Source organism: Colossoma macropomum, unplaced genomic scaffold (genome assembly GCF_904425465.1).
Source record: "Colossoma macropomum unplaced genomic scaffold, Colossoma_macropomum, whole genome shotgun sequence".
Classification (NCBI taxonomy): Eukaryota; Metazoa; Chordata; class Actinopteri; order Characiformes; family Serrasalmidae; genus Colossoma; species Colossoma macropomum.
Genome location: NW_023494792.1, coordinates 11,312,177 through 11,334,676, shown reverse-complemented (window position 1 = coordinate 11,334,676; position 22,500 = coordinate 11,312,177). Strand labels below are relative to the sequence as shown.

Below are 22,500 nucleotides of genomic sequence, written 5' to 3'. Positions count from 1 at the left end.
TACACTATTGTCCCCGACTCCAAATGTAGTTCATCAACCAAGACATGTTTTGCTTCTTTAGTTTTGTACTGGAGCTACTAATAATACTTTCATTTACTTATTAGCTACAGTTTTTCTCACAGTGCCCTTAATTATTGATAGAATGTCCCCTAAAGGTCATTCATACTCTCCCCCCACATGTCAGTCACAAAAAAATGTTTTTGGTGCTGTAGCTCTCATCCAGCTACAGTCGTATGCATATTTTGAGCAAATTTTGAGGAAATATGGTGCAAAATAAAACATTTCCAGTGTGGCTGGTTTTATAGTTGGTTGCTCTTATTTAGCAGTGTCATACATCAGTTAATGCTGCACTAACTGAGACAAACTTTGCAGTTTTGTTCTAGCTATGTTAAGAATTCAGCCTCAAGTCTCTCAGAGACGCTGTTAATTTAATAAAATTCATACATTCATTTTTTGTCCACATTCAGTGGGCATAATAAGCATGTACCCGTGTGCATGTACTGCTCTACAATGTGAACTGTCTTTTTCTTTCCATAGAGAAAACCAAAGAGGCCTCAGTACTGGCTCCAAAGCCACTGCAGCCTGGCCTGTACTCGTCCCTCCCCACACCCAGCCTGCTACCCTCTCCTGGTGGGCGTTTAGGGCTGGGTGCAGGGGGCGTTCAGGGGGCGCTAGCGGCCGCTGCATTGCTCCAGCGCCATGGGGAGGAGGATAGATGGCTGGCCAGACAAAGAAGACTAAGAACAGAGAAGGAGGACAGACAGGGCCCAATGTCCGAATTCAGACAGCATGCTTCAGAGCCAGGCCCAGAGCCTCAGGAACTGCACAGGGACATGCAGAGGTGAGACGACTGAACTACAGGGTTATGTTTTAAATGAACTATGCATTAGATGTATATGTTTCAGTTTTTGGATTGACTATTCAATGTAAATATGGTTTTAGCATCTTACATCATCTTATTACACCCTAATAATTCAGTCAGTCTGTAACCTGCAGGGTTAGTTTTGAGACTGGCCATGTCTAATTAAATTCTATTAATCTTTATTCTTAATAATTATTATTATTTCAGACCCAATAACTATAGTGCCAGGAGGGTTAAACACAAAGCAATGCAGAGGCTCTTGGTTTTTAAATCTCCAGTGATATGCAAACATTTGGCCTAGGGTGCGTAGCATGCTCAGAATATTAACCCTACTCAGTGTACCGTGCTGTTTATTTCTGTGGTACTAATTAGTTTCTTGATCTGTGCTGGAGCTCTGAGGTAATCTGGTGGGGATTGTTGTGAGTAATCCAGGCATTTTTGTTCTGAATCATATGGATATTCTTTGGGCAGTCAGTCTCTGGGTCAGTCTGGGGTTGTGAGTAGCTTGAGGCCAAAATAAAACTGGAATAGAAAATGTTTCTTGAAAAAAAGAATCCAGTCTGTCTTTGTTTTGGTGGAAACATGTTGTAGAATGCCACCCTCTTGTGGCCATACTGATTATTACAGCATGGTTTAGTTATTTGTAGGCAGAGGTGTGTAGTTATTTACGTAGTTACACATGTTCTGAAGTACATTTTCAAATTATAGTACCTTTAATTATACAGTATATGTAAAAGGAAAGTGATCCACTTTTTTACTCAGATCAAATTTAGTCATTCACACTGAGCCACAAATTCTCTTTGATTTCATTGTTGTCTGTTGGTAACATCCTGCGTGTTGTTTTTATGTCGTTTTGAGTTTTAGTATTTTCTTTTAGACACAAAGAATTCTATAGGAAACTTTGGGAGTAGGGCTTTTTTTTCCATGCTACTTTTTTGTCATTATTTTGTTTAATTTGTTCAAATCTAGTCCAGTAATACTCCGTGATTTTAAAAACACAGTGTAACTAAAACACTAAATCATTTTCCTGTTATGATAAAATATGAAATGGTTATTATTATTAAGTGCCTTCAAATCATTTCTGACTCCTGGTGACCATATGGATGGTGTCTCTCTAGAAAATCCTGTCATCTGTTTTTAGTCTTCAGGCTTCTCAGTGTCTGAGTCATAATTCCTCTGATTATATCCATCCAACTTGTTGCTGGTCATCCTCTTCCTCTTTCACCTTCAACTATACCAAGCATAATGGTCTTTTCAGTGAATTGGTTCTTCTCAGAATATGTCCAAAATAAGATCAACTTCAGTTTGGTTATCAGGGCTTTGAATGAGAGGTGAGGCTTAATTTGTTTAAGGATTCATTTGTTTGGCCAAGGTTCTCTCAGAAGTCTTCGCCAACACCAAAGCTCAAATGCATCTATATATTTCCTGTCTCACTTGTTTATTGTCCAGCTTTCACATCTGTAAAGAACCACAGAGAAAACCATAGCCTGGACAATTCTCATCTTTGTTTGTAGAGACAAATAATTGCATTTGAAGATCTTTTTAAGCTACTTCATCCTTGTTCTGCTCAGTTAATATCTGATTCGAGTGAGCAAAAGCTGCTCACCATTTCCACTTTTTCTCCATCAGTGGAAAAGTTAGTAGTCTTTTCTGTTGTCATAGTCTTAGTCTTCTTAATATTGACCTGAAATCCCATCTTTTCACAGGTTTTTTAACATTCCTTATAAAGACCTTCAGGTCTTCCATATTTTTCGTTGAGTGACATATCATCCTCATATCTTTCACCAATCCTGAATCTTTGATCATCTTCCTTCAGTCCTACTTCTTTTATTATATATTCACCATACAGGTTGAGCAGGTTTGGTGATAGTGTGCAGTCTTGTCTAACTCCTTTTCCAATGTGCATCCATTCTGTTTGTCCACTTTCTGTCCTGACGGTCGCTTGTTCATCAGTGTAGACATTCCTCATGAACAATGAGCTGCTCTGGTATTCCCATTTTCCTGATACTCCATAATTTTTGTGGTCAAATAGACAGTTCTCTAAAACCACGAATTAAAGACTATACTTAAACACACTATAGATTATACACTGTACTATAAGGTATTTTGATCAGTACTGAATTTAAAAAGGAATATTAAATAAGCATTAATAACTAAGCAAGTATGGAAGAAAAGATCAGTCCCGCCATCCGGGGTCTGTTCTCATTTAAGAGTCTGCACATATAGGGTGATCTCTTCCATCTCACAGTATGTCATTGGGAGATGGCCAACTTGTTAGTTAGCTTGTTAACTTGTTAGATTCTAATAGCGGCCTGTGACTTTCTGTCAAAGAAGAAGTAGCCTGTCTTCTATAGTAGAGCCATTGATATTGATTTAAGCTGCTCTCGCATCTCTGTTTGTAGGTCTAACCCACACCATCAGGACATGAACGTCAGAGACCTACCTCACCATTTGGGGGCACCACCTCCTCTCATTTCCCCTAAACCTCCCCCTCGGGACCACCATGCTAACCCTCCTACCACTCTCTGGAACCCTGCCTCCCTTATCGATACACCATCTCACACGCGTCGAGGATATGACCCTCCATTACCCCCCAGCCGTCCTCCCCCAGGGCTGACCAAACCGGACCGGAGTGAGGAGGGGGTCAGGAGGCTGGAGTGTCCTGACAGGGTCCCTCCACCGAGAGCGCACAGCCTCCTGGAGCACAGCACCTTCCTTGCAGATCTAGAGAAGACTACTCAGAGCATTCTGACCCAGCAGAGGGTCTCTCTGGCCCTGCCTGGCCCCTACGCAGAGCTTAGAGTCCCTAAGAGAGCTGCTTCTCCAATCAGGGCCTTTTCTCAGGGACCTGGCCGAGCTGTAGAGCCCATGCTGGTGTATGATGAGGCCCTGCAGCAGCACCGTAGACTGCTCAGTAAACTGGACCTGGAGGAGAAGAGGCGCAGGGAGGCCAGAGAGAAGGGTAGGGCTCACTAGAAACATCTTGTGAAGACTATAGGAATAGTCAGAATGAAATGACTAAAAAGCATTTGGTTGTTGTTGGTAGATACTAATTAATCTTTAGGAGTTTAATCCATAGAGGATGCAGGAATCGTTGGCCATAACAAAAGCATGGAGTAATCTGACATTAATTATTTCTTGCAGAGAATTTCTGTTAAAAGTGCAGATTCTAAGCTTTCGACTTAGTCTATGATAATTTAGTCTATACATGCTAGAAAGTGTAGCACTTACAATTGTGTAGGTTTCTGTATGTTTCTTACGTTGTGGTTTGTGTTTCAGGTTATTACTATGAGCTGGATGACTCGTATGATGAGAGTGATGAAGAGGAGGTGAGAGCTCATCTGAGAAGAGTGGCTGAGCAGCCCCCTCTCAAACTGGACCAGTCTAAAGAGGTACATCCTTCCTTCGTCTCTACATATTCATCTATCTCTAACTCATCCTGCTGCTGTAGTCTGTTTATGCATGGCTCATGTGTCTCCCTCTCTCTGTCTCTCTCTTTGCAGAAACTGGACTTCCTGGGCATGTTTGGTCTGACCACACTCTCCTGCCGTGATGAGCTTTTGGAGAGAAAGCGGAGAAAGAGGAGGAGGATGTTGAAGGAACGCAGCCCCTCCCCTGAACCTGTGCAGGGCAAACGGCAGGCGCCGCCCACTCCCACACCCAGCCTGACCACACGCTACAGCCCAGAGGACATGGACAGTGTGCCTGAACTAGAGGACAAGAAGCACTTCCTCAGTATGTTCAACCTCAACCATGTCAGCCAAGAGCAGAGGATAGGTTTGTATTAACATACACACACACATATATTCTCAATATTCTCTGATACATTTACAAGCAAAAATTCTAGGCAAGGTTCACACAGCACAAATCCTATTAATCAATATCTGTAGCATCTTTCTCCAGTAACCCTGTTCAGCACAGCAGGTACTGTAGTAACATTATGCAGAAGACCAGAGAAAAGAAAAATGTTTCCGTGCAGAAACTTATAAGCTAACTGGTATGATTTGGTATTGTTGCTACAGGTTTAATAAATCATGCGTTTGCGGCCTACAAATTGGTTCAAGTTAAAATAATAAAAAAAGGCTTACCATGTGAACTCAGCCTGCTGTTATTACAGCTTCACTTTTTTGGGTTTTCTGCCTGTTATTATTAGTAAGCTATTAATAACAATAATAGGCGTTGTCTTTATTTTTAGTAACTTTGATGTAATCAGAATGTCAAAATCATTCAAGCCTGTTGTTCGTGTTTCAGTAAAGTGTTCTGTGTGTGGAATGCTGCAAAATGGCTTTATCAGTTTAAGCACTACTATGGTTAAAAAAGTACTGTTATGCACTGCAACAGAAAATTCTGAAACAAGACAACATGTTTAGACTAATCTGAACACGTTCAAAGAAAACACACTAAAAGAATAGAAGATATGACAGATATGATTACTTTCACCCATTCTAAAGCTGTGGATGGCTTATTTTCTGATATTTAAATCATACAACTTGATTGGCACTCACATTAAATGGAAATAATTGCCAATTCACAATATTGATGTCAGTCAGCTCAAGCCTAGTTCACATTAATGACATGGGTGGCTTACAAACACGAATGCAAAAACATTGAATCTGAGCAAAAATTATAATGTGAGCACAATTCTTACCAAACATTACAGTATGTACAATCGTCTGTTTATTATGGATATTGCATCTAACTTTCTTTTGCAATTACATCATAACGAGAAAAAGGGGAAAAAAACAGAAATTTATTTTTTGTTTTGTCTGCAGAGAAGGAGAAAGTAGTGACTCTGCTGGATGCTATCAAACAGAAAACTGTGACCCTCGACACACTCCGATATGCTACACACACACCCTGCTCCAGCCCACCCACTACAGCCTCTGGTAGGAACTGTACACTGAGTTTGTTTTTAGAGAAATTATTTTACAATCATTCATTTCTTTGCAATCATGTCATCTCTGTGAATGTTTTTCTTCTTGACAGACCCTACACCATCAGCACCCTGCCAGCCAAATGAAATGCCCCGCCCACATTCTCGTAGCCCCACCCCTCCTGCTTCTCATAAGCATGTGCACAATAACAGTCAGTCTGACTTCCGCAGACTCCAGTCTGACCCTCCTCGCCTTAAAGAGCCCCCTCCACTGGCCCCTCTGCAGGACCACACCCGCTTTGGAGAGGTTCACCCTATCAGGAGGCCTCCCAGCCTGCAGGCCAGCCCCAGGCCGCCCCTCGTCCCTCTGAAGGAGCATGCTGCTGGACTGAATGGCCTGAGCGGCAGACCACAGCACTGGGAGAGCCTGAGCGCAGAGGAGTTCGCCCAGCAGTTCCACCAGTCTGTGCTGCAGTCCACACAGAAAACCCAGCACAAGCACAAAGGTGAGGGGCTGCATTCACTAAGCACAAGACATACAAGGGATTTCTCTAGCACACTTATATGACTCCTACCCTGTACCTACACTTGTTAGCTATTTTATCAGACACAACTACCATACAGGTTTGCTTGTGGGTTTGTTGCACTGCTGAAAATGGCCAACTACCGCCCTAATAATATCTGGTCAGAGGTGGTCTTATGGTGGTCTTTTCTGTTGATGGACAGTGTGGCAAATTGGACATGCCAACAGTGAGTAATTGTATGGCTATAGTGGTGTATTAAGTATGTATATAGTGTAATGCAAAAGTACTTGCCCCCTCCTGATTTTTGCATATTTGTCACACTAAATGATTTCAGATATAAGGATACACAGAACATCTAAATCACTCATGTGAAAAAGTAATTGCCTTCTAAACGTAATAACTGGACATAAAAGTCTCACCTTTGGCAGCAGCAACTGCGTCCAAACGCTTCCTATAACAGTGCTTCACATTGCTGTGGAGGAATTCGGGCCCCTCTTCTGTGCAGAATTGCTTTAATTCTGCCACATTGGAGGGCTTTTTAGCATGAACAGCATCTCAATGAGGTTCAAGCCAAAACCTGATTTTTTTGCTTTTGAACCATAAAGAGGTGGACTTCTCTCATCATTTCACTGCATTAGCCAATTGTGCTTGAGCTTCAGATCACAGACTGATGACCGAGCATTCTGCTGTAGGATTCATGGTTCTCTCATTTATGGCTAGAGATGTGAGCAGGATCTTTCTAAATAAGAATACTTCCCACACACACATTCTGTGACCAGCTGCTTATTTGTGCCTTTTTCTGTGGTATGAATGTTAAAATTTCAGTATCGGTGCATAGCTGACCAGTGCTGTTTGTCGTTTTACTAGGAGGTGTTACAGGAGTCATGGAGCCGAACCATAAGGTTAACAACTCAGTGCATTACAGCCCTTCAGACCAACAGGGGCCACTAAACCGACTGCCTTATCCTTACACCAATGGACACTCCTGCCACCCACCAGCCCACCAGGAGCATGCAGGGTTAAGTGATGAGCGGTCTGCTGAGGACGACTCCAGTGATGAAGATGATGATGAAGATGAGGAGGAATGTTCTAGTCCCAAATGGAAGGGGATTGAGGCCATATACGAAGCATACCACGAATACATAGAAGGTGAGTCCCTCTCTCAGACCACCAGTTATGTTTCTGCTGCTCAGTTTTCTTTGTCTGCTCAAGCTTTGAGAAGTCTTCAGTACTGATAAATCTCACTGTGTGTGTTCTCAGAGAGAAGTATAGAGAGTGAAGTTCTGCAGAGTGAGTGCAGAAGGCTGGAGGCTCAGCACTATCATCTGAGTGTAACTGCTGATCAGCTCTCTATCACTATGGGGGTAAGGCTCTCTGACTCATCTCATCTTCCTTTCTTTCTCACTCCGTTCAAATCTTAATAGTCAGTATTAAAATTAGGATCATAAACATCAGTATCAGAGACAAATTAGGCATATTTTAATGGATTACTATTGGCCAGGTTAAGCCCGATCAAATGTCAGCAATGTCTTAAAGTGAAATTCCTCCATTTTTTTTCAAACTTTCTACTTTATTGAATTGATGAGATGCAAACAAAGTCATTCAGAGTGGTTTAATGTGAAATGGTGCATTGAAACTTATTGACTCTGATTTGTTTACAGTTGTGGTGATGGGAACCAGGTTTGTCATGATGTCTACAACACACATATCTATTTTATTGACTATTCAAAACTGGTGAATTTACACGTGTCTTCTGAGTTTTTGTATGTATCGTTGATGGTTAAATAGTGGTAATTCTTAAAAAACAGTTCTTTGGGAGCTGTTTTGTCTTAGGGTGCCTTGTATGTATATGGTATGTAATCCATGAATGCATAAAAGTGTGTTTTTTTTTTTTTATCATAAAACTTTTGTAAAACGATGTTGCAGACATCAGGCAGCACATTCAGAACTCTTTTTTGTAAAAACGTTCTGTGTCGTAGCTTTTAGAGGCATTAAATGTTTTGGACATCTAGTTCCTATTACCACCACTGTGAACAACTCTGACTTGGTTAGGTTCTTCAAAATAGAACGTTTCACATCAAATCACTCTGGATTATTGGATTGATTACATCCCAACAAAACCTTATTCAGAAATCTGGAATAAAATGTGGAATTCCCCTTCAAGGTCAGTTTGCTGTCTATTTAGACCATGTAAATCTGACATAAGGTAATATTATCCACAACTTGCAGAAAGTTTTCAGAACATAACAACCGCTCTAATTGTCTGCAGTGTGGAATTATGTTAAAGAGCAATTTGAAATATGAAAGTAGCGTATTCCAGACACCATGTAGTGGTCATGTTGAAAAAAAGTGGTTTTAAAAAATGTAAAAAATATTTAAATTGAGAGTGTCAGACAGTGCACCTATTAAAAATGAAGTGATTTTACCATAGTATATTAAAGTAGTTGGTAGCCAAGCAATTGGGTTGGTATGAAAATACAAATAGTGGATGAGACTCTGTGTCAGTACAAACTCATTATTAAGAAAATTGCATTGGGATCAGGGTCAGAAAAAGTTGATCAGGACATTCCTAATTTATCTGTGTCTGTTTTATGTGCAGTCCAGAACCCTTCAGATTAGGCATGGTTTTGTGTTTATTTTACTATAACTTTCTATTATGGAATCATCTACAGCTCTGGTCATCATCCTGGACACATCTACACTGTCTTCTTTTTTCACAGCTTCCTACTAATTAGTTGAATCTTTTAATACATTTTCCTTCATTTTTTAAAATTTTATAGAATACAGTGATTCCAAACTTTTGAATGCCTGTGTATATGTACAATTTACGTTTATGCAAAGTCCAGTGTTAACCTTCTTCTCTGACATTTTCTCTGTTATGACTCTCGTTCATTAGGAGCTGTTGGCACAGAGGCAGAGGCTGGCACTGGAGAGAGAGCGCATGCATGCTGAACTCGAGCACTTCAGGAAGTGTTTGGCATTGCCGGCGTTGCACTTGCACAGGAGCCACTATAAAGGGCCGCCCCCCAGGTGACCCCACTTACCCTGCTGACTGACCATTAGGGATCTGGGCAACCAGCACCCAGCTCCCAGCTTGGGAGCTGGGGCAAGAGCACTGCATTGAAGAGGAAGAGAGGGGATTAAACTGTAGTGCTTAAACTTCTTCTGGTCAGTGCAGCAGTGGAAGAATTGGCTGCAGTCACACTAGTTGGAAGTGGGCTGGCTTTGTCCTAGAGCTGTATGCTGGTCTAAGAAACTGAAGAAGGATGCTAACTTCTGAATGAAACACTGGCCAGCACTGAGAAGCCTGTACTCACTGTATTTAACTCTACAGTCCCTACTGCCAGAAGCTGCAATGCCCAAATATAGAAAAATAATAGCCAGTCGCTTACCAGCCACACAGTTCCCACACTGGAGGGCCGAAACCTGCCTGACCGAACAGCAGATGCCCAGAAGCAGCCAATCCGTGACTTGAGGACAGCAGAGGAGCTCCTTGATTCCTCCATGTGCTGGGCCCATGTCCTTCTTCCACTTAATAATCATGATGCACTTAAAACTGAACTGTTAACCCTCTGCTACTAAACTGTGGGACAGAATGACTTTAAAAGGGGGAGAAATAAACAGTTTATTACTGATAGAAATTGAAATTTATCATTGCTTCAGAATCTGATGTACATATTGCTGAGTTTTGTATGATTTTATTATTTTGTTTTATTATTGTGCTATAATTACAAAGCCTGCCATTTTAATATTTGAATGCTTTTAATGGGAGAAAAAAAAGTGAGTTTCTGCTGGTCAGTATGGGAGAGATGTGGAGGAAGAAACAAAGAAAGAATTCTAATGAGAGTATCCTGCCCTTTGCTAATGGTCAGTGCTATGTCAGTCATTTCCTCCTGCTCCAAGGCCAAGACCATTATAATTCCTCTGACCAATCAGCAGCCAATGACTCATGCACAATCTCTATCCCTTCTTTAATTAGTCCTGTGTTCATCCACAGCTCATAGCTGCCATAGCTCATAGCAGCTCCAGAGAACAGAGTTTGGACCTGCAATCTAAAAGTCTAAAAGTGCCACAGTATTTTTGTGCTATTTCAGTCACTGATATCGTTGTACAGGAGCACTTACTTGAGATGCTGCATGAAAGTTACTGTACTGGACAGCAGTGCACTAATTGCAGTGAAATGTTTACAGTGTGTTCTTGCCACAGAGAAGCATTCCTGTTAGTGGACCCTTCCCAGCACAAATAAACACAGCCTGGTGTCAGTGACCTGCTATCATATTGACGTACCTAGCTCATTATAATGACTGGAAGAAATTCTGGATGCTAAAATGGTGTTAAAAATAGAAAGGAGCCAGGCAAGGAGCGTTAAAGATGATGTAAAATGTCCCCCTCTTTTTTTTATGCTGTGAAAAGTTTTAATTGTACCCTTTTCTTTGAATGAAGTGCAAGGTAATATATTATTTGTCGAACGTAGTAATAGTTATTTATGAATTTATTGCTGTAAGTGCAGGCAAAAAGGAAGTAAAGTCTGAAAAATAATGCAGATGATGTTTGGTCACTTAATCATGATCCTATTTAAAAACTGCAAGGAAATGCTCACCAGAGATAATGTACAGTGATAACTTGAGCTGTAGTTTTTATTTTGAAACTTATAACAATATGATTTCTGCTTTGGTAAAATTTCATTTCTACGTTTCTAATGTAACAGGAAATTTCTCATTGGAGCACTTTTTGCCGGCCAGGTGTCAAGAGAAAGACATAAGTAATAAAGTAATACTTTTCATTTACATGTTTTCCAGTTTAACATATTATTCACAATATTTATGTTCAAGATTTTTTTTTAAATACACACCACTTCATCCACCTCCCACATCAGCATATTGTTTTGAGAAACCTTCAAGTCAGAGAAAAAAAGGACAGAAATAGGATGATAGCATTAAACAAGTCTTGATCCTTCACACAAGCTGTTTAAAATAATAAAAAAAATAATCTTTGACAAGTCATATTTAAAAATAGTAGTTCGGTTTAACAGAGGAGTCACATCTTTACCTCAAAGCTTGAACAAAGTAGTGAAATGCATTTAAGTCTGACCGCTGTAAAAGTGGACTATTGTTCTATGACATCTTACAGACACGTTAGATATCATATGTACGCTTCTTACAGCTACTTTAGAGAGACAGTCATTTCTCTGATAGTAGACTAATTTGGTAGAAAATTTGTATAAACTTATTACACAATGTAAATTTGTATTAGAAACTGTCACATGAATACTGAACCAGCTACACTGATTGTCAAATACAAAAAAGCAGTGACCAGTGACTTTACAAGACAAGGATGATGAGTTAAGTGTGTTAGAATTATGTTTAGTTAATGACTAAAATTTCTTTCTACAAATCCAAAGGCTTTTGAGTGTAAGGCACGATGGCTTTAACTACTGACCGTTAAATACAGCATGCCCCAAATATCTATTCCTACAGCATGCAGTCGGTTAATGAGAGTGGTGATATAAATGAGGTTTAGTACAACAGATCAAATTCAATGATATTTGCTGAGACAAATGATCAGAAAACAGCTTTCACTGCAGACAAATTTTGAAAAAAGTAAGAAATTCTGTAGTACTATAATAACATTATAGTATAAGATCATTCCAGTCTTCAGAAACAAGGCCACGATAAAGCAGTGGTTCAGACTGAGCTCACTCTTTATGGAGTTTGCTATTAAAAAAGGCTGAATTAAACATTAATAGGGTCATTTAACAAGTGCTTCAATGATGGGAATAGGGTAGGTCATCTCTCTTAGATGCTTTTTACATGTACAAGTACACTATATCATGCTTCCCCTAAGGCTCTTCTTTTCTTAATATATGTTTAACATCAATCATACACAATTCACATTGCATAGTGATTTTAGGAGTGTTCAAAAGTGTGGGGTAAAAAAAACAAAACAAATCAAAAGAAACTAATAGGAATAGAATACTGTCCATGACTCAGACAGCTATTCTGAGGTGAATTCACTATTGTTTGCTATCTGCGTCATTCTGATGCAGCGTCTAAAAGTCTTATAAAGTACCCTTCTCAAGGGTATGTGTCAGAGGCCTGAAGAAGCCTTCTCTTCACTCATTGTTAGTCATGAGCTCTGCACCCAGTGCATCCTCACAGTTTCTCATCCCCCATGTAAACTCATGAGTTGTCATGTTTCATGTTCACCAGAAGATGGCGACTTCCACCAGCACTGACACAAGAAACTGCTTTTAAACTGTTGGTCCAAGTGCTTGGAGCATCCTTTTATGTTCCATAACTGAAGCAAGTCCATTTGCGAGTCCACTGTACTCATCATTCCTAAACTACAAGACGTGTTGGTCTCGTATAGCTTTCCATAGGGTCAGTCCCCTACATGGTTCTTAGTCCTATGTACAAGTGTGTCCTCATTTGAGGGCTACAGCTGCTGAGGCTCTTCCATGGAGCTGGAGCCGGAGCTGCTGCTACGGGGTTGTCCTGCCTCAGCTCTGAGGCTGGGGGTGACACTCCGGGCCTGGGATGACCTGGGCTCTTCTGTAGAAGCTTCATAAACTGGCGGCTCTCTCTCACATGGAGCTTCACCATCAGGAGGGTACGGGGGAGGCGGGAGGTCAAACCACGGAGGTCGACTGCAAGGACAGACATTTTAGGGTCACAAAACGTGATGAAATAGTGCTGCGTGGTACTGAATAACAATATTTTTCAAATATATCATGGTAATTGATACAAGCTCAACAAAGTTAATGAACCCATGTTCAACTACTGTACCAACGACTGGTACTTAGTGCTATAGGAAGAACTTTAACTGGGCTGTTTTGTGAGGGAGAGGAAGTCTAGACAGTCACTCATAACAGCTAAAACACGCTCGACAGTTAGTGCATACACTCAGTGTAGAAAGGGTCATCATATGGCAGTTGCTTCTGGGGCTATAGCTGCAAATGTATTTTAACCAGCCCTGAACCTTATAATATTGCATTAACATATCACATGATTCACGATTCATTTTGTTTATGGGTAAATCCTCAAATAAAAAAGTAACAACTGTAAATTTTACAGGTTGATAAAAAATTTGTTCTCTGTAGATGATGTGTTAACTTATTTTCACTTGGAAAATCAACAAAACATGTAGTTTGAAACTTTTGCACATGACTGTATATGCATAATGATAACCGTCTATATCGAATAATATGGAAAAATAAATCATCATATGATATTTAACAATACTGCCCAAGGCCTAACACACATTTTCAATATTTCTATTGCAGTATTAAGCCCTTACACACTGAGGACCCAGGCATCAGAATTCTCCTCCTCACTCTAAGAACTACTCATATACACTCTCAGAGCCTTACATTTCAGTTTCATAGTAGTTACCAGGCAATTCAGAGTTACGGGATAATAAAGCCTTTAACTCTATAGGAATGAATAATAACAATGTAATAATAGCTTTTATTTCTGGAGCACTTTTCATACCGGTGGCAGCTCAAAGTGCTTTATACAGTAATAGAAGAAACTATGAGTATTGATTTAAAATCTCTGGAAATCACAGTGCATTTCCCTTCTGTACCGTGATATATTTCAGAGTGAAACTCGTTAGGGTGGGTCTGTGAGCTGGGTAAGTGTTTTTGCTTGATGAAGAGGGAGTCATGGGAGAGGAAAGTGGAACATGATATTATTGGTTAATATTATTTTTTCCTGCCCGGGGACATGAACTAACAACGTTTGTTACCGGTCCCTGGTCATATTTAGCGATACTCATCATTTTGATTTCAGGTCAACTTTAAGATTAATAACTGAATAATAAGCCTAGAGTCTATAGGGATAAAAACTAAATGATTAGATGGCCTTGGAAGATGGTGTTAGTGGCGACACATCCTACCTGACGTCCAGCACAGCCTGCGAGTATGAAGGAGGGGAGTCTAGTGGAGCTCCTCTGGGGTAGAGGGCGCTGGAGAGCAGCTGCAGGCTGTGTGCTGAGCTGAACTGTCCCGATGGAGAGGAGGATGGAGGTGAGAGGCCAGCGCCAGCCGTGTGGACGTGACCCCTGTCCACAATAACCAGCCTGGACAGCAGCAGGGGCTGGTGGTGGTGATGGTGGTGGGGACCCCCTCGGACACCACGGGGCAACAGAACACTGCGCTTCCGCTGGTGGTGCAGAACCAAGGCCAAGAGCGCTACTACCAGGACAAAGATGACTGCGCTGCCTATCACGGCGTAGGTGATGCTGGGGTAGTAGCGCAGCCGGTAGTCCAGCGTTACGAAGTCCTGACCTGGAGACTCTGCAGGGAGCAGATACAATACATTACAGTATTGTGCCAGGGAGACATTGGAGATGTGTATTGTGAAAAAAAAACTTTCATTTTGCCAGTGTTAAATAAGATTACAGTCAGCCATTCCCAACACCTGTTGTAGACAAAAAAGAAGAAGAAAGCCTGTCTTCATAAAATATCTCTGTAGTTGGTCTTCGTATTGAGGTCCATGGTCATAAATCTCTCCAGAGAAAAGTCAATTAGATGAGCAGACAAGGCCAAGCCCTCTTGCTCGTATTAGTCTGTTGTTATATACTGTGGTGAGAATTTTACGAAATTGTGACATAAAAACAAAAAACAGTCGATGAGCTTTGTCATTGTCCCTGATAACAAGAGTGGCTAGAGGAGATGTTGAGAAGAATCCAATAACGTTTATTGCTCTCACAAGGCATAGAGGACTCTCTCTCTGTCTCTTTTTCTTTCTCCTTCTTTCATTCTCTGAACGATTTAGGCACAGATCAGGCCCCAACACTACCACTCAAAGGGATATTACCCGTGTAATTATTTCAGCACAAACAGACTCAGAGGTGCCTCTCTGCGAGCGACTCTGGTGCCAGGCATGTCTGAATAGCGCCTGACAGCTACTTAGAGACCGAGGAACAAAAGGAACGCCTAATTCAGCAGGAGAGGGAATGTTATTAGGTATAAAGAGATTGAGGAGAGTGGAGAGAAAAGGACAGGGGAGTGAGAGAAACGAGGACATTTAATTACAGTGCACGGTAACAGATCTTTTTTTCCTGAACTACTGCTCCCTGCAGTAAAGCCAGAGAGAGAGAGAAAGAGAAAGGCTAGAGTGGGTCCATAGCTATAGACAAAGCTCTCAAACACTGATATTATGCTGCACATTGTTAAGTTTTCGTGGCAGATTTTTCTCATTATGTAGGCCTTTTAACAATCTGGGTGGTGAATACAGGTGAAAGTAGCCCTGGCTGTCTCTGCCACTCGATAAACCTGGACCATCCCTGTAAACTGGTTATAATAATGTGCTGTACGAGCAGGCTTGCAGATACAACTGCATGTTATTTGGTGTGTGACATGTCTGTGGCTGTTAACTCAATGGAATATTTATGGCATTCTTCCACTGGGCTGGTTCCCTTTAGTTGCTCGTGCCATTTGATTTCTATGCTCAATACATAAGTTACATGACTGAAAATACAAACTTGAAGAATAAATAAACAGCAGCAGAGATTAGCTGACAAAGTCAGTTTGTTGTTAACAAAATCAAAAATGGAAAACAATGTATGTGTTGAAGTGTTGTTTACTTAAAAACAATATATATGCTTTATAATGTTAATGTCAGGCATGCATTGGCACACTGTTTACTAAAAATAACAGTGCTATATAATACTCTGAGTCAGATTTTCAGATATGGGTTATGCCTAGTCCTGGAGCGTCAACTGTGTGTCTACATTTAAGTTGAATCTGGCCTGGGAAAGTGGCCCTATCATGTTCACTGCAGGAAGTGAACAGATGACTTCTGTTGTTTTGTTGCACCATAAAAGAAGATATCACCAGTGGCACAGATGGAACTGTAAACAATGGTGGTGCCATGATGGGGATGAGGTGAGTGGAAACTGCACAAGGTATAATGGTTTGATTAGTCAATTAATCATAGTCAATTAGTACATTTATTGATTATAGAAATAATCACTAGTTGCAGCTCTAAGATACGCACGTCTTTAAGGTTTTTAGCTGCCACAAACCAACGTGTAACCAGTGACCTCTCTAAAACCATAAACAGACATTCCATATGGTAAAAGATCAGAGGGACTGTTCAGAATGTCCGCCCTCCCCTCTCTGTGAAACACGGGCCACTTTAATCAGGCTGGAGTGCTTTCCCACATCCCCCTCTCTTCTTCTCATCCACTCCATCCCACTGCTAATTTACTACCATGGAGATTCCATGGAGCTCAGAGCAGGAACTTGACATTCAACAAGCACTCTTGGAGCAGATTATGCACTCAATAAAACACACACACACACATGCACAGTAACGCACACAACAGAACAAAGCACGATATGTGTACACGCACAAGCACTCTCTTCATCTCGTCCCCTCGCTCCAGCTGTACGAGGGCTGCCACTCCACCGTTCTGCACAGCAAGGTGGAGGAGAATAGCAGGGCAGTGACAGCACAGAGAGCACTGCTATAGGCACACATTGACCTGCCAATAGCCCCTTAAGGGATGTGATTGGCAAAATGTGGGTTTGGAGACGACCATCTGTCCTCTAGTGTGCCATAGTGCACTTTACTGCCTCTCTGACAGAAATGAAAAGGTGAGCTCTCAACAGGGAAATGGAATGCTACATCTGCTGTTAGCAAATGTATAATGTGGCGTCTAACCTATTATCTCACTAGTCTTATAAGGGAGAAAGATGAGAATTTTTTCCTTTACGCTATCAAAAACAGGACCGTGACATGATTGTAGATGTAAATACATTACCAAGTGCAAACATTTTTCATGCTTTTTCATGGTTTTCATTTGCACTGATATTATTGTACTACTTTTCACTGGTTACATTACATGCAGTTATAACCCATGGAAATAAAACCGATGAAACGACTTTAAAGGGGAGTAACATAATTTTTCAAAATTTCTGCTTACATCAGTTATTGAGATGTGAAAAAACTCATTGTGATTTGATGTGACATGTTGCATTGTAGAGAAACAACCAGTGTCAAAAACAACCAGTGCACATACACATCTAAGTTTTAATATATAATATTGTAATTACAATGTAATGTTTTAATGTTAAAATAGTGGTAAATCCAAAAAATAAGTTTTCCTTTGGGGTAATTGTGCATTATTATACCCTGAATGTAACTCTCCACCATGTATGGCTTTTAAAATGTATATTAGGGTTATCAGGCAACATGTTCATAACCATTGCATTGAACAACTTTCTGTAGTTGGGCTTTTATAGTCATTTAACATTTTAAATGTCTGTTTTCTATCACCACTGTTGTGAACAATGCTAACTTGACAAGTTTCTCTAGAATGGAGAATTTCACATTAAACCACTCTGAATTACTTCATTTACATGCTAATGATTTCATTTTGCATATTTTTTAAGAATTGATTGAAGTATTTTATTACTGGACCCAGAATAAATGACTAGTTAAGCTAATGGTGACAGCATTGGACAGAAGTGACTATGTGCAGCTGCTTGACAAGAAAAACATGAAATCAAATCAATAGTAGAGCAACATTTTGGGTTAGAGGCAGAAAATGTTACAAATCCCTGTATACCTCTGTTGGTATAATAATACTTCATTACTGCTTTCATTGTTACTGGATTTAATTCAGCACGTTCTTCAGTGCTGAATAAAACAGGCTACAGCCTCAAGAACTGTCATCAGTTCAAACATGAGTATTGTCTTTTATTTTAAATGCATTTATTGGTACAAAACATTTACTATGATAATTTTTTGATACTAAAATCCAATTATCATCCCACCACTAGCCTTGGCACATTCTCATTTTGCTCTGTGGCCTGCAGAAAGCAGGCATCTTACAGAGAGCTGGTGAGTGAACTGGCTTAGTCACACTTTTGTTTTCCCTTTAGCAGCCAGTCTCAGATGCTTTGATCATACACACTTTTTCCCCTAAACAAAGGAGTGATGTTTTTGTTGGTCTGCAACAAACAAGCCCACGCTGCTCTCTTCCCAGCCGCCAAACCATTAATGAACACCAGCTGATTTACATGCTGAGGAAGTTTCTCTTCTAATTTCCACTTCAGTACAGGGGCAAAAAACTCTTTATTTGTCTTCTCACAATATTGTCCTTCCAACATGCTGAGCTGGTGGAACAAAAAGCAACCTTTCAGAGCATTTGTACAGGACATGGGGAGGGGGTGCGCATGAGTTTGAAGTGTGTGACAGTTTGAGTCTGTCCTCGGGCCATCTGACTAGTCGCTCAGAGTGAGCCATGATGGAGCCCTGTCACGGAGCTCCACAATGGAGACCGCTGTTGAGCAAAGCAGAGGCAAAGGGTAAAGAGGAGCGGTTTGTGGTACATTGTCTGTCCCTGTAGTTAGTCTTTCTGGGCCTGACGTGATCTTGTAGAGTGGAAACAAACTGACTGTGAAACTTCTAAACTAATCCAACGCTTTGTGAAGGCAAAGTTTAAGGTAGGGGTGAAGGTGCGCTCATCAGTGTTGTCAAATAAATGACAAGCCTGTCATTAGACTATGCATGGCTGAAAAGTCCTAGTACAGAACTCCAAATAAGTAAGGAGATGAGAGCCACGTGTGACATCACGATGTCTTGCAAAGGAAAAACAGTTCCATTAGCTTGTGACAGCATTTTGCTAGCTTTTGTTTTTCTTTTGATATCAATTGTAGAGGAATTCAGTGTTTCAGAGGGGGCGATGCCTTGATAGCAGTGAATTTTGTTGTAACCCAGCACCACAAGTTTAACAAGTTGTCCCCAGATGTGTATTCTTGTCTTGCCCTGCAAAACTAAATGTGGTAGACTGATATAACCTCCTCAAACAAGGAGGGTGGACAATAAAGTGATCAAATCTTAATTTACACTGATCAGCCATAACATTCAAGGGGACCTATTCTGCTTTTCTGTTTTTTTTCCTCCTCTTTGGTGTGTTATATAGTTTTTTTTCATGTAAACAATCTGCAAAGTCACAAAGCCCAAAGTATATGCCAGAGGGTGTAACACTCTCCACTAGAAACCATGTTTCTCAGCTGACTGAAATGCCTTGTTGGAATTCCAGCCCTTTTCTCTGTTACAAGGTGATGTCATCTCATAACACAAGCCTTATTCCACACCTACCGGCAAGCTTGACACAACCTCACACCTGCTGTGTCTGATCCACTCATACCAGCGCAACACACACTTACACACCACCACATCAGTGTCACTGCAGTGCTGCGAATGATCCACCACCCAAATAATACCTGCTCTGTGGTGGTCCTGTGGGGGTCCTGAACTGCAAAGAACAGTGTAAAAGGGAGCAAACAAAGTATGCAGAGAAACAGATGGACTATAGTCTGTAACTGTAGAACTACAAAGTGCACCTATATAGTAAGTGGAGCTGATGAAATGGACAATGAGAGTAGAAATGAGGTGATTTTAATGTTATGGCTGATTGGTATATGAAGCATCTTTTAAAATGTAAAGTTAATCATACCTGAGCCACAATTTCTTTAAAAACAGATGAAAAACAAAAAGGCTGGAATCGTAGATTTGCAAAAACAACAGGCAGGAAAGGAATCAGATTTGTGCTCCATCTCCAATAAAAGTTACCAAATGCGCGTTTGTTTGTACATTGGAAATCTGCGGTGACTGGAATATTGTGAGCGAGCTCCATGCTGGAAAGCACCTAGAAGAAACAAAAGGGCCCAGTCATGGAGTTCTGCACTGGGGATCAATCACAAGTGTCATCCAAACCTGACAGACATCCAGCTCAGTACAGGAACTCCCACTGAGCTCTCTCAGCTGTCACTGCTAACAAGCAAGGACAGACAAACAGACACACACAACCACATATACATAGATCATCATGCATACTGACACCACAGAAGGTCTCAGTGTGAGAGAAAGACAAAAACAGTTTGAATTCTATTTCCAGCACAAACGCAAAAACGTCATCACTGGCATCATAATTCTCCTGAAATAAACAGATTACGCTGATTTTGTACTCCTGTAATGATACAGATATCTCACTAACAATGTTGAAGGAAATTTGAGTTTCAGTGTTAAAATCAAATCAATTGTCAATTAAGTGTCCCTGCTGCCACAAAAAAAAGAAACATTTTTGATGACAAAAATGTGTACATGTACAAAAAAGACTAAGATTTACATCAGAATTAAAAAAAATGGCAACTGAACTGTCTGCCACACACCACGCTCATCGTTCTGTGTAGGCAGCTGTTGTGATATATCAGCGTAGGTCCCATAAGAATGGGCTGTTGTGTCTCCTTTGTGAGGTGTAGTCTAAAAATACTTTGCCTTTTTCTACTGCAGTTAAACCATGATGTCAAACAATCACGGTTTATCAGAAGGACAAACTGCTGTCCTTCACACTGTCTATGGGAAAGAAAAGATGTATTTAATTGCCTTGATTTAAATGTATATAATTTCTACATGAATAAAATCTATTACACAATTACATAACACAATTATTGCAAAAGGTACATAAACTAAATGACCAAACTGTGTTGAAGTAACATATATTAATCATATAGAAATATTAAAGCAAATAAATGTACAGTCACCACACTTGGCAGCCTTACAGAGAGAACAGGTCAGTGAACTGAGCATTAAGACAATACAAAAGCTAGGATTTGCTTAATAACTGCAGATTTACACAAATGTGTATGGTACTGCTATTGGAAATTATTCAATTAAATTGTTAAACAACTAAAGTAGATGTTTAATTTGTTGTTTGTTTGGTTGTACACATGATGACACATGGTACTGTTAACAGTATAAAGCACACTGTGCTGCACAGGCCAGTAAAGCGACTCTTGTCTGCAGCACATCCCTTTGTGTTTTTGTAGTACAGTAGAAAAACATGCCATTGGTTGCTTGGATACAATGTTTTTAAAGAGCACTCTGTCTCTGATTGGTCACTTGCCTATGAAAATGGTAATGAGCGTTCTGTCAGATTACGCTCTCCACACAAATCAGCTCAAATAAGAGCTTTCAGCTCAACCAGACACGCACGCACACAAACGCACATGTGCACACACCCACACCCACACACATACACACGCACACACACGCACATACAATTGTTAAGTGGGGTTAAAAAAGGTTTTCAGAGGAGGCACTCTGCGGTTTTTTAATGATCTGAATTATGCAGCACGGTCCAGAAATAAAAGGCTGGATATGAAAGTGTACCGTGAATTTTAAAAATGCACTAAATAGCTTAAAAATAAATAAATAAATCTCACATTCACCAAAGAAAGAAGTAAGAATAGCTGTAATTGAAAGGCAAAGTATGAGTGAAACTGGTGCTACTCTGACCTGAGTGACCAGCAGGGAGCAGCACATCTCCATATGTAGCACTGAATATCACTCTGTTAAAAAGAACTGAAGAAAGACAAAGAAACGGAAAAAAACAACATACAGAGAGAGAGAGAGAGAGAGAGAGAGAGAGAGAGAGAGAGAGAGAGAGAGAGAGAGAAATAAAGAAAGTGAGAAATAGAAAAAATGTAGAGATGGATAGAAAGAAAGAAAGAAAGAAAGAAAGAAAGAAAGAAAGAGAAGAGAAAGAGGGACAGACAAACAGAAGGAGGGAAAGAAAGAGAGACAGGCAGAGAGACTATGAGAGAGAGAGATAGAAAGACAGAAAGAAACAGAAACAGAGAGAAAGAGAGAGAGACTGGAAAAAAAAAAGACAAAGACAGAGACCCCCTACATTACAGGCTGTTTTCCAGAGCACCAGCAGGGTGAATATTTTTTAACGGTGCCAGAACAGGGGGTTTGCCATCTGCCTGAAAGACCTCCAGAACTAACTGCAACACCCATACACACGCCCACACACCCCCTCTTCTCTCTCTCTCTCTCTCTCTCTTGCTCACACACACACACACACACACACACAAGCACTTGAGGACAGAATAACAGAACACAGCAAATAAAGAAAAAGTCAAATAAAAAACAATTCCTCTCCCTGCCAGCCCACTGCTGTGCGACTCTGAGAGCTTCTCTGCCTTTTAAACAGTGAGGAGACAAGATCTAAACACACATTCACACTACTGTACACCCTCTTGGCCCACTCTGTGGGAGCTGGAGGCGTTTCTCGGCCCTGAACAGTCTCAGTGCACTGAGCTTCAAACCTTTTCATGCTTCATCTCTCTTCCATTTGTCCATTCCATAATAACTTAGCCGCTTCATTGAGTGCCACGATCTCAGAACTCATAACATTCTCTCGCACCTCTCTCTCCATCT

The 22,500-nt window shown here is 40.6% G+C and overlaps 2 protein-coding genes across 4 annotated transcripts in view; one reads left to right on the top strand and one right to left on the bottom strand.

The window, feature by feature from the left end:
- LOC118811601 (genetic suppressor element 1-like) overlaps positions 1 to 11,046 on the top strand; it is a 63,601-nt gene extending 52,555 nt beyond the window's left edge. For all 3 annotated transcript variants that reach the window (XM_036575928.1, XM_036575930.1, XM_036575929.1), the window contains exons 8-16: positions 538 to 841; positions 3,265 to 3,824; positions 4,142 to 4,254; positions 4,366 to 4,639; positions 5,635 to 5,748; positions 5,849 to 6,241; positions 7,127 to 7,408; positions 7,520 to 7,623; positions 9,156 to 11,046. In XM_036575928.1, coding sequence (XP_036431821.1) covers positions 538 to 841; positions 3,265 to 3,824; positions 4,142 to 4,254; positions 4,366 to 4,639; positions 5,635 to 5,748; positions 5,849 to 6,241; positions 7,127 to 7,408; positions 7,520 to 7,623; positions 9,156 to 9,293 — 2,282 coding nt within the window. In that variant the 3' untranslated portion in view covers positions 9,294 to 11,046. The remainder of the gene's footprint in view (positions 1 to 537; positions 842 to 3,264; positions 3,825 to 4,141; positions 4,255 to 4,365; positions 4,640 to 5,634; positions 5,749 to 5,848; positions 6,242 to 7,126; positions 7,409 to 7,519; positions 7,624 to 9,155) is intronic.
- ldlrad3 (low density lipoprotein receptor class A domain containing 3) overlaps positions 10,873 to 22,500 on the bottom strand; it is a 103,003-nt gene continuing 91,375 nt past the window's right edge. Inside the window, exons 5-6 of the mRNA XM_036575931.1 lie at positions 14,156 to 14,555; positions 10,873 to 12,905 (exon numbers count right to left, since the gene is read on the bottom strand). Coding sequence (XP_036431824.1) covers positions 12,695 to 12,905; positions 14,156 to 14,555 — 611 coding nt within the window. The 3' untranslated portion in view covers positions 10,873 to 12,694. The remainder of the gene's footprint in view (positions 12,906 to 14,155; positions 14,556 to 22,500) is intronic.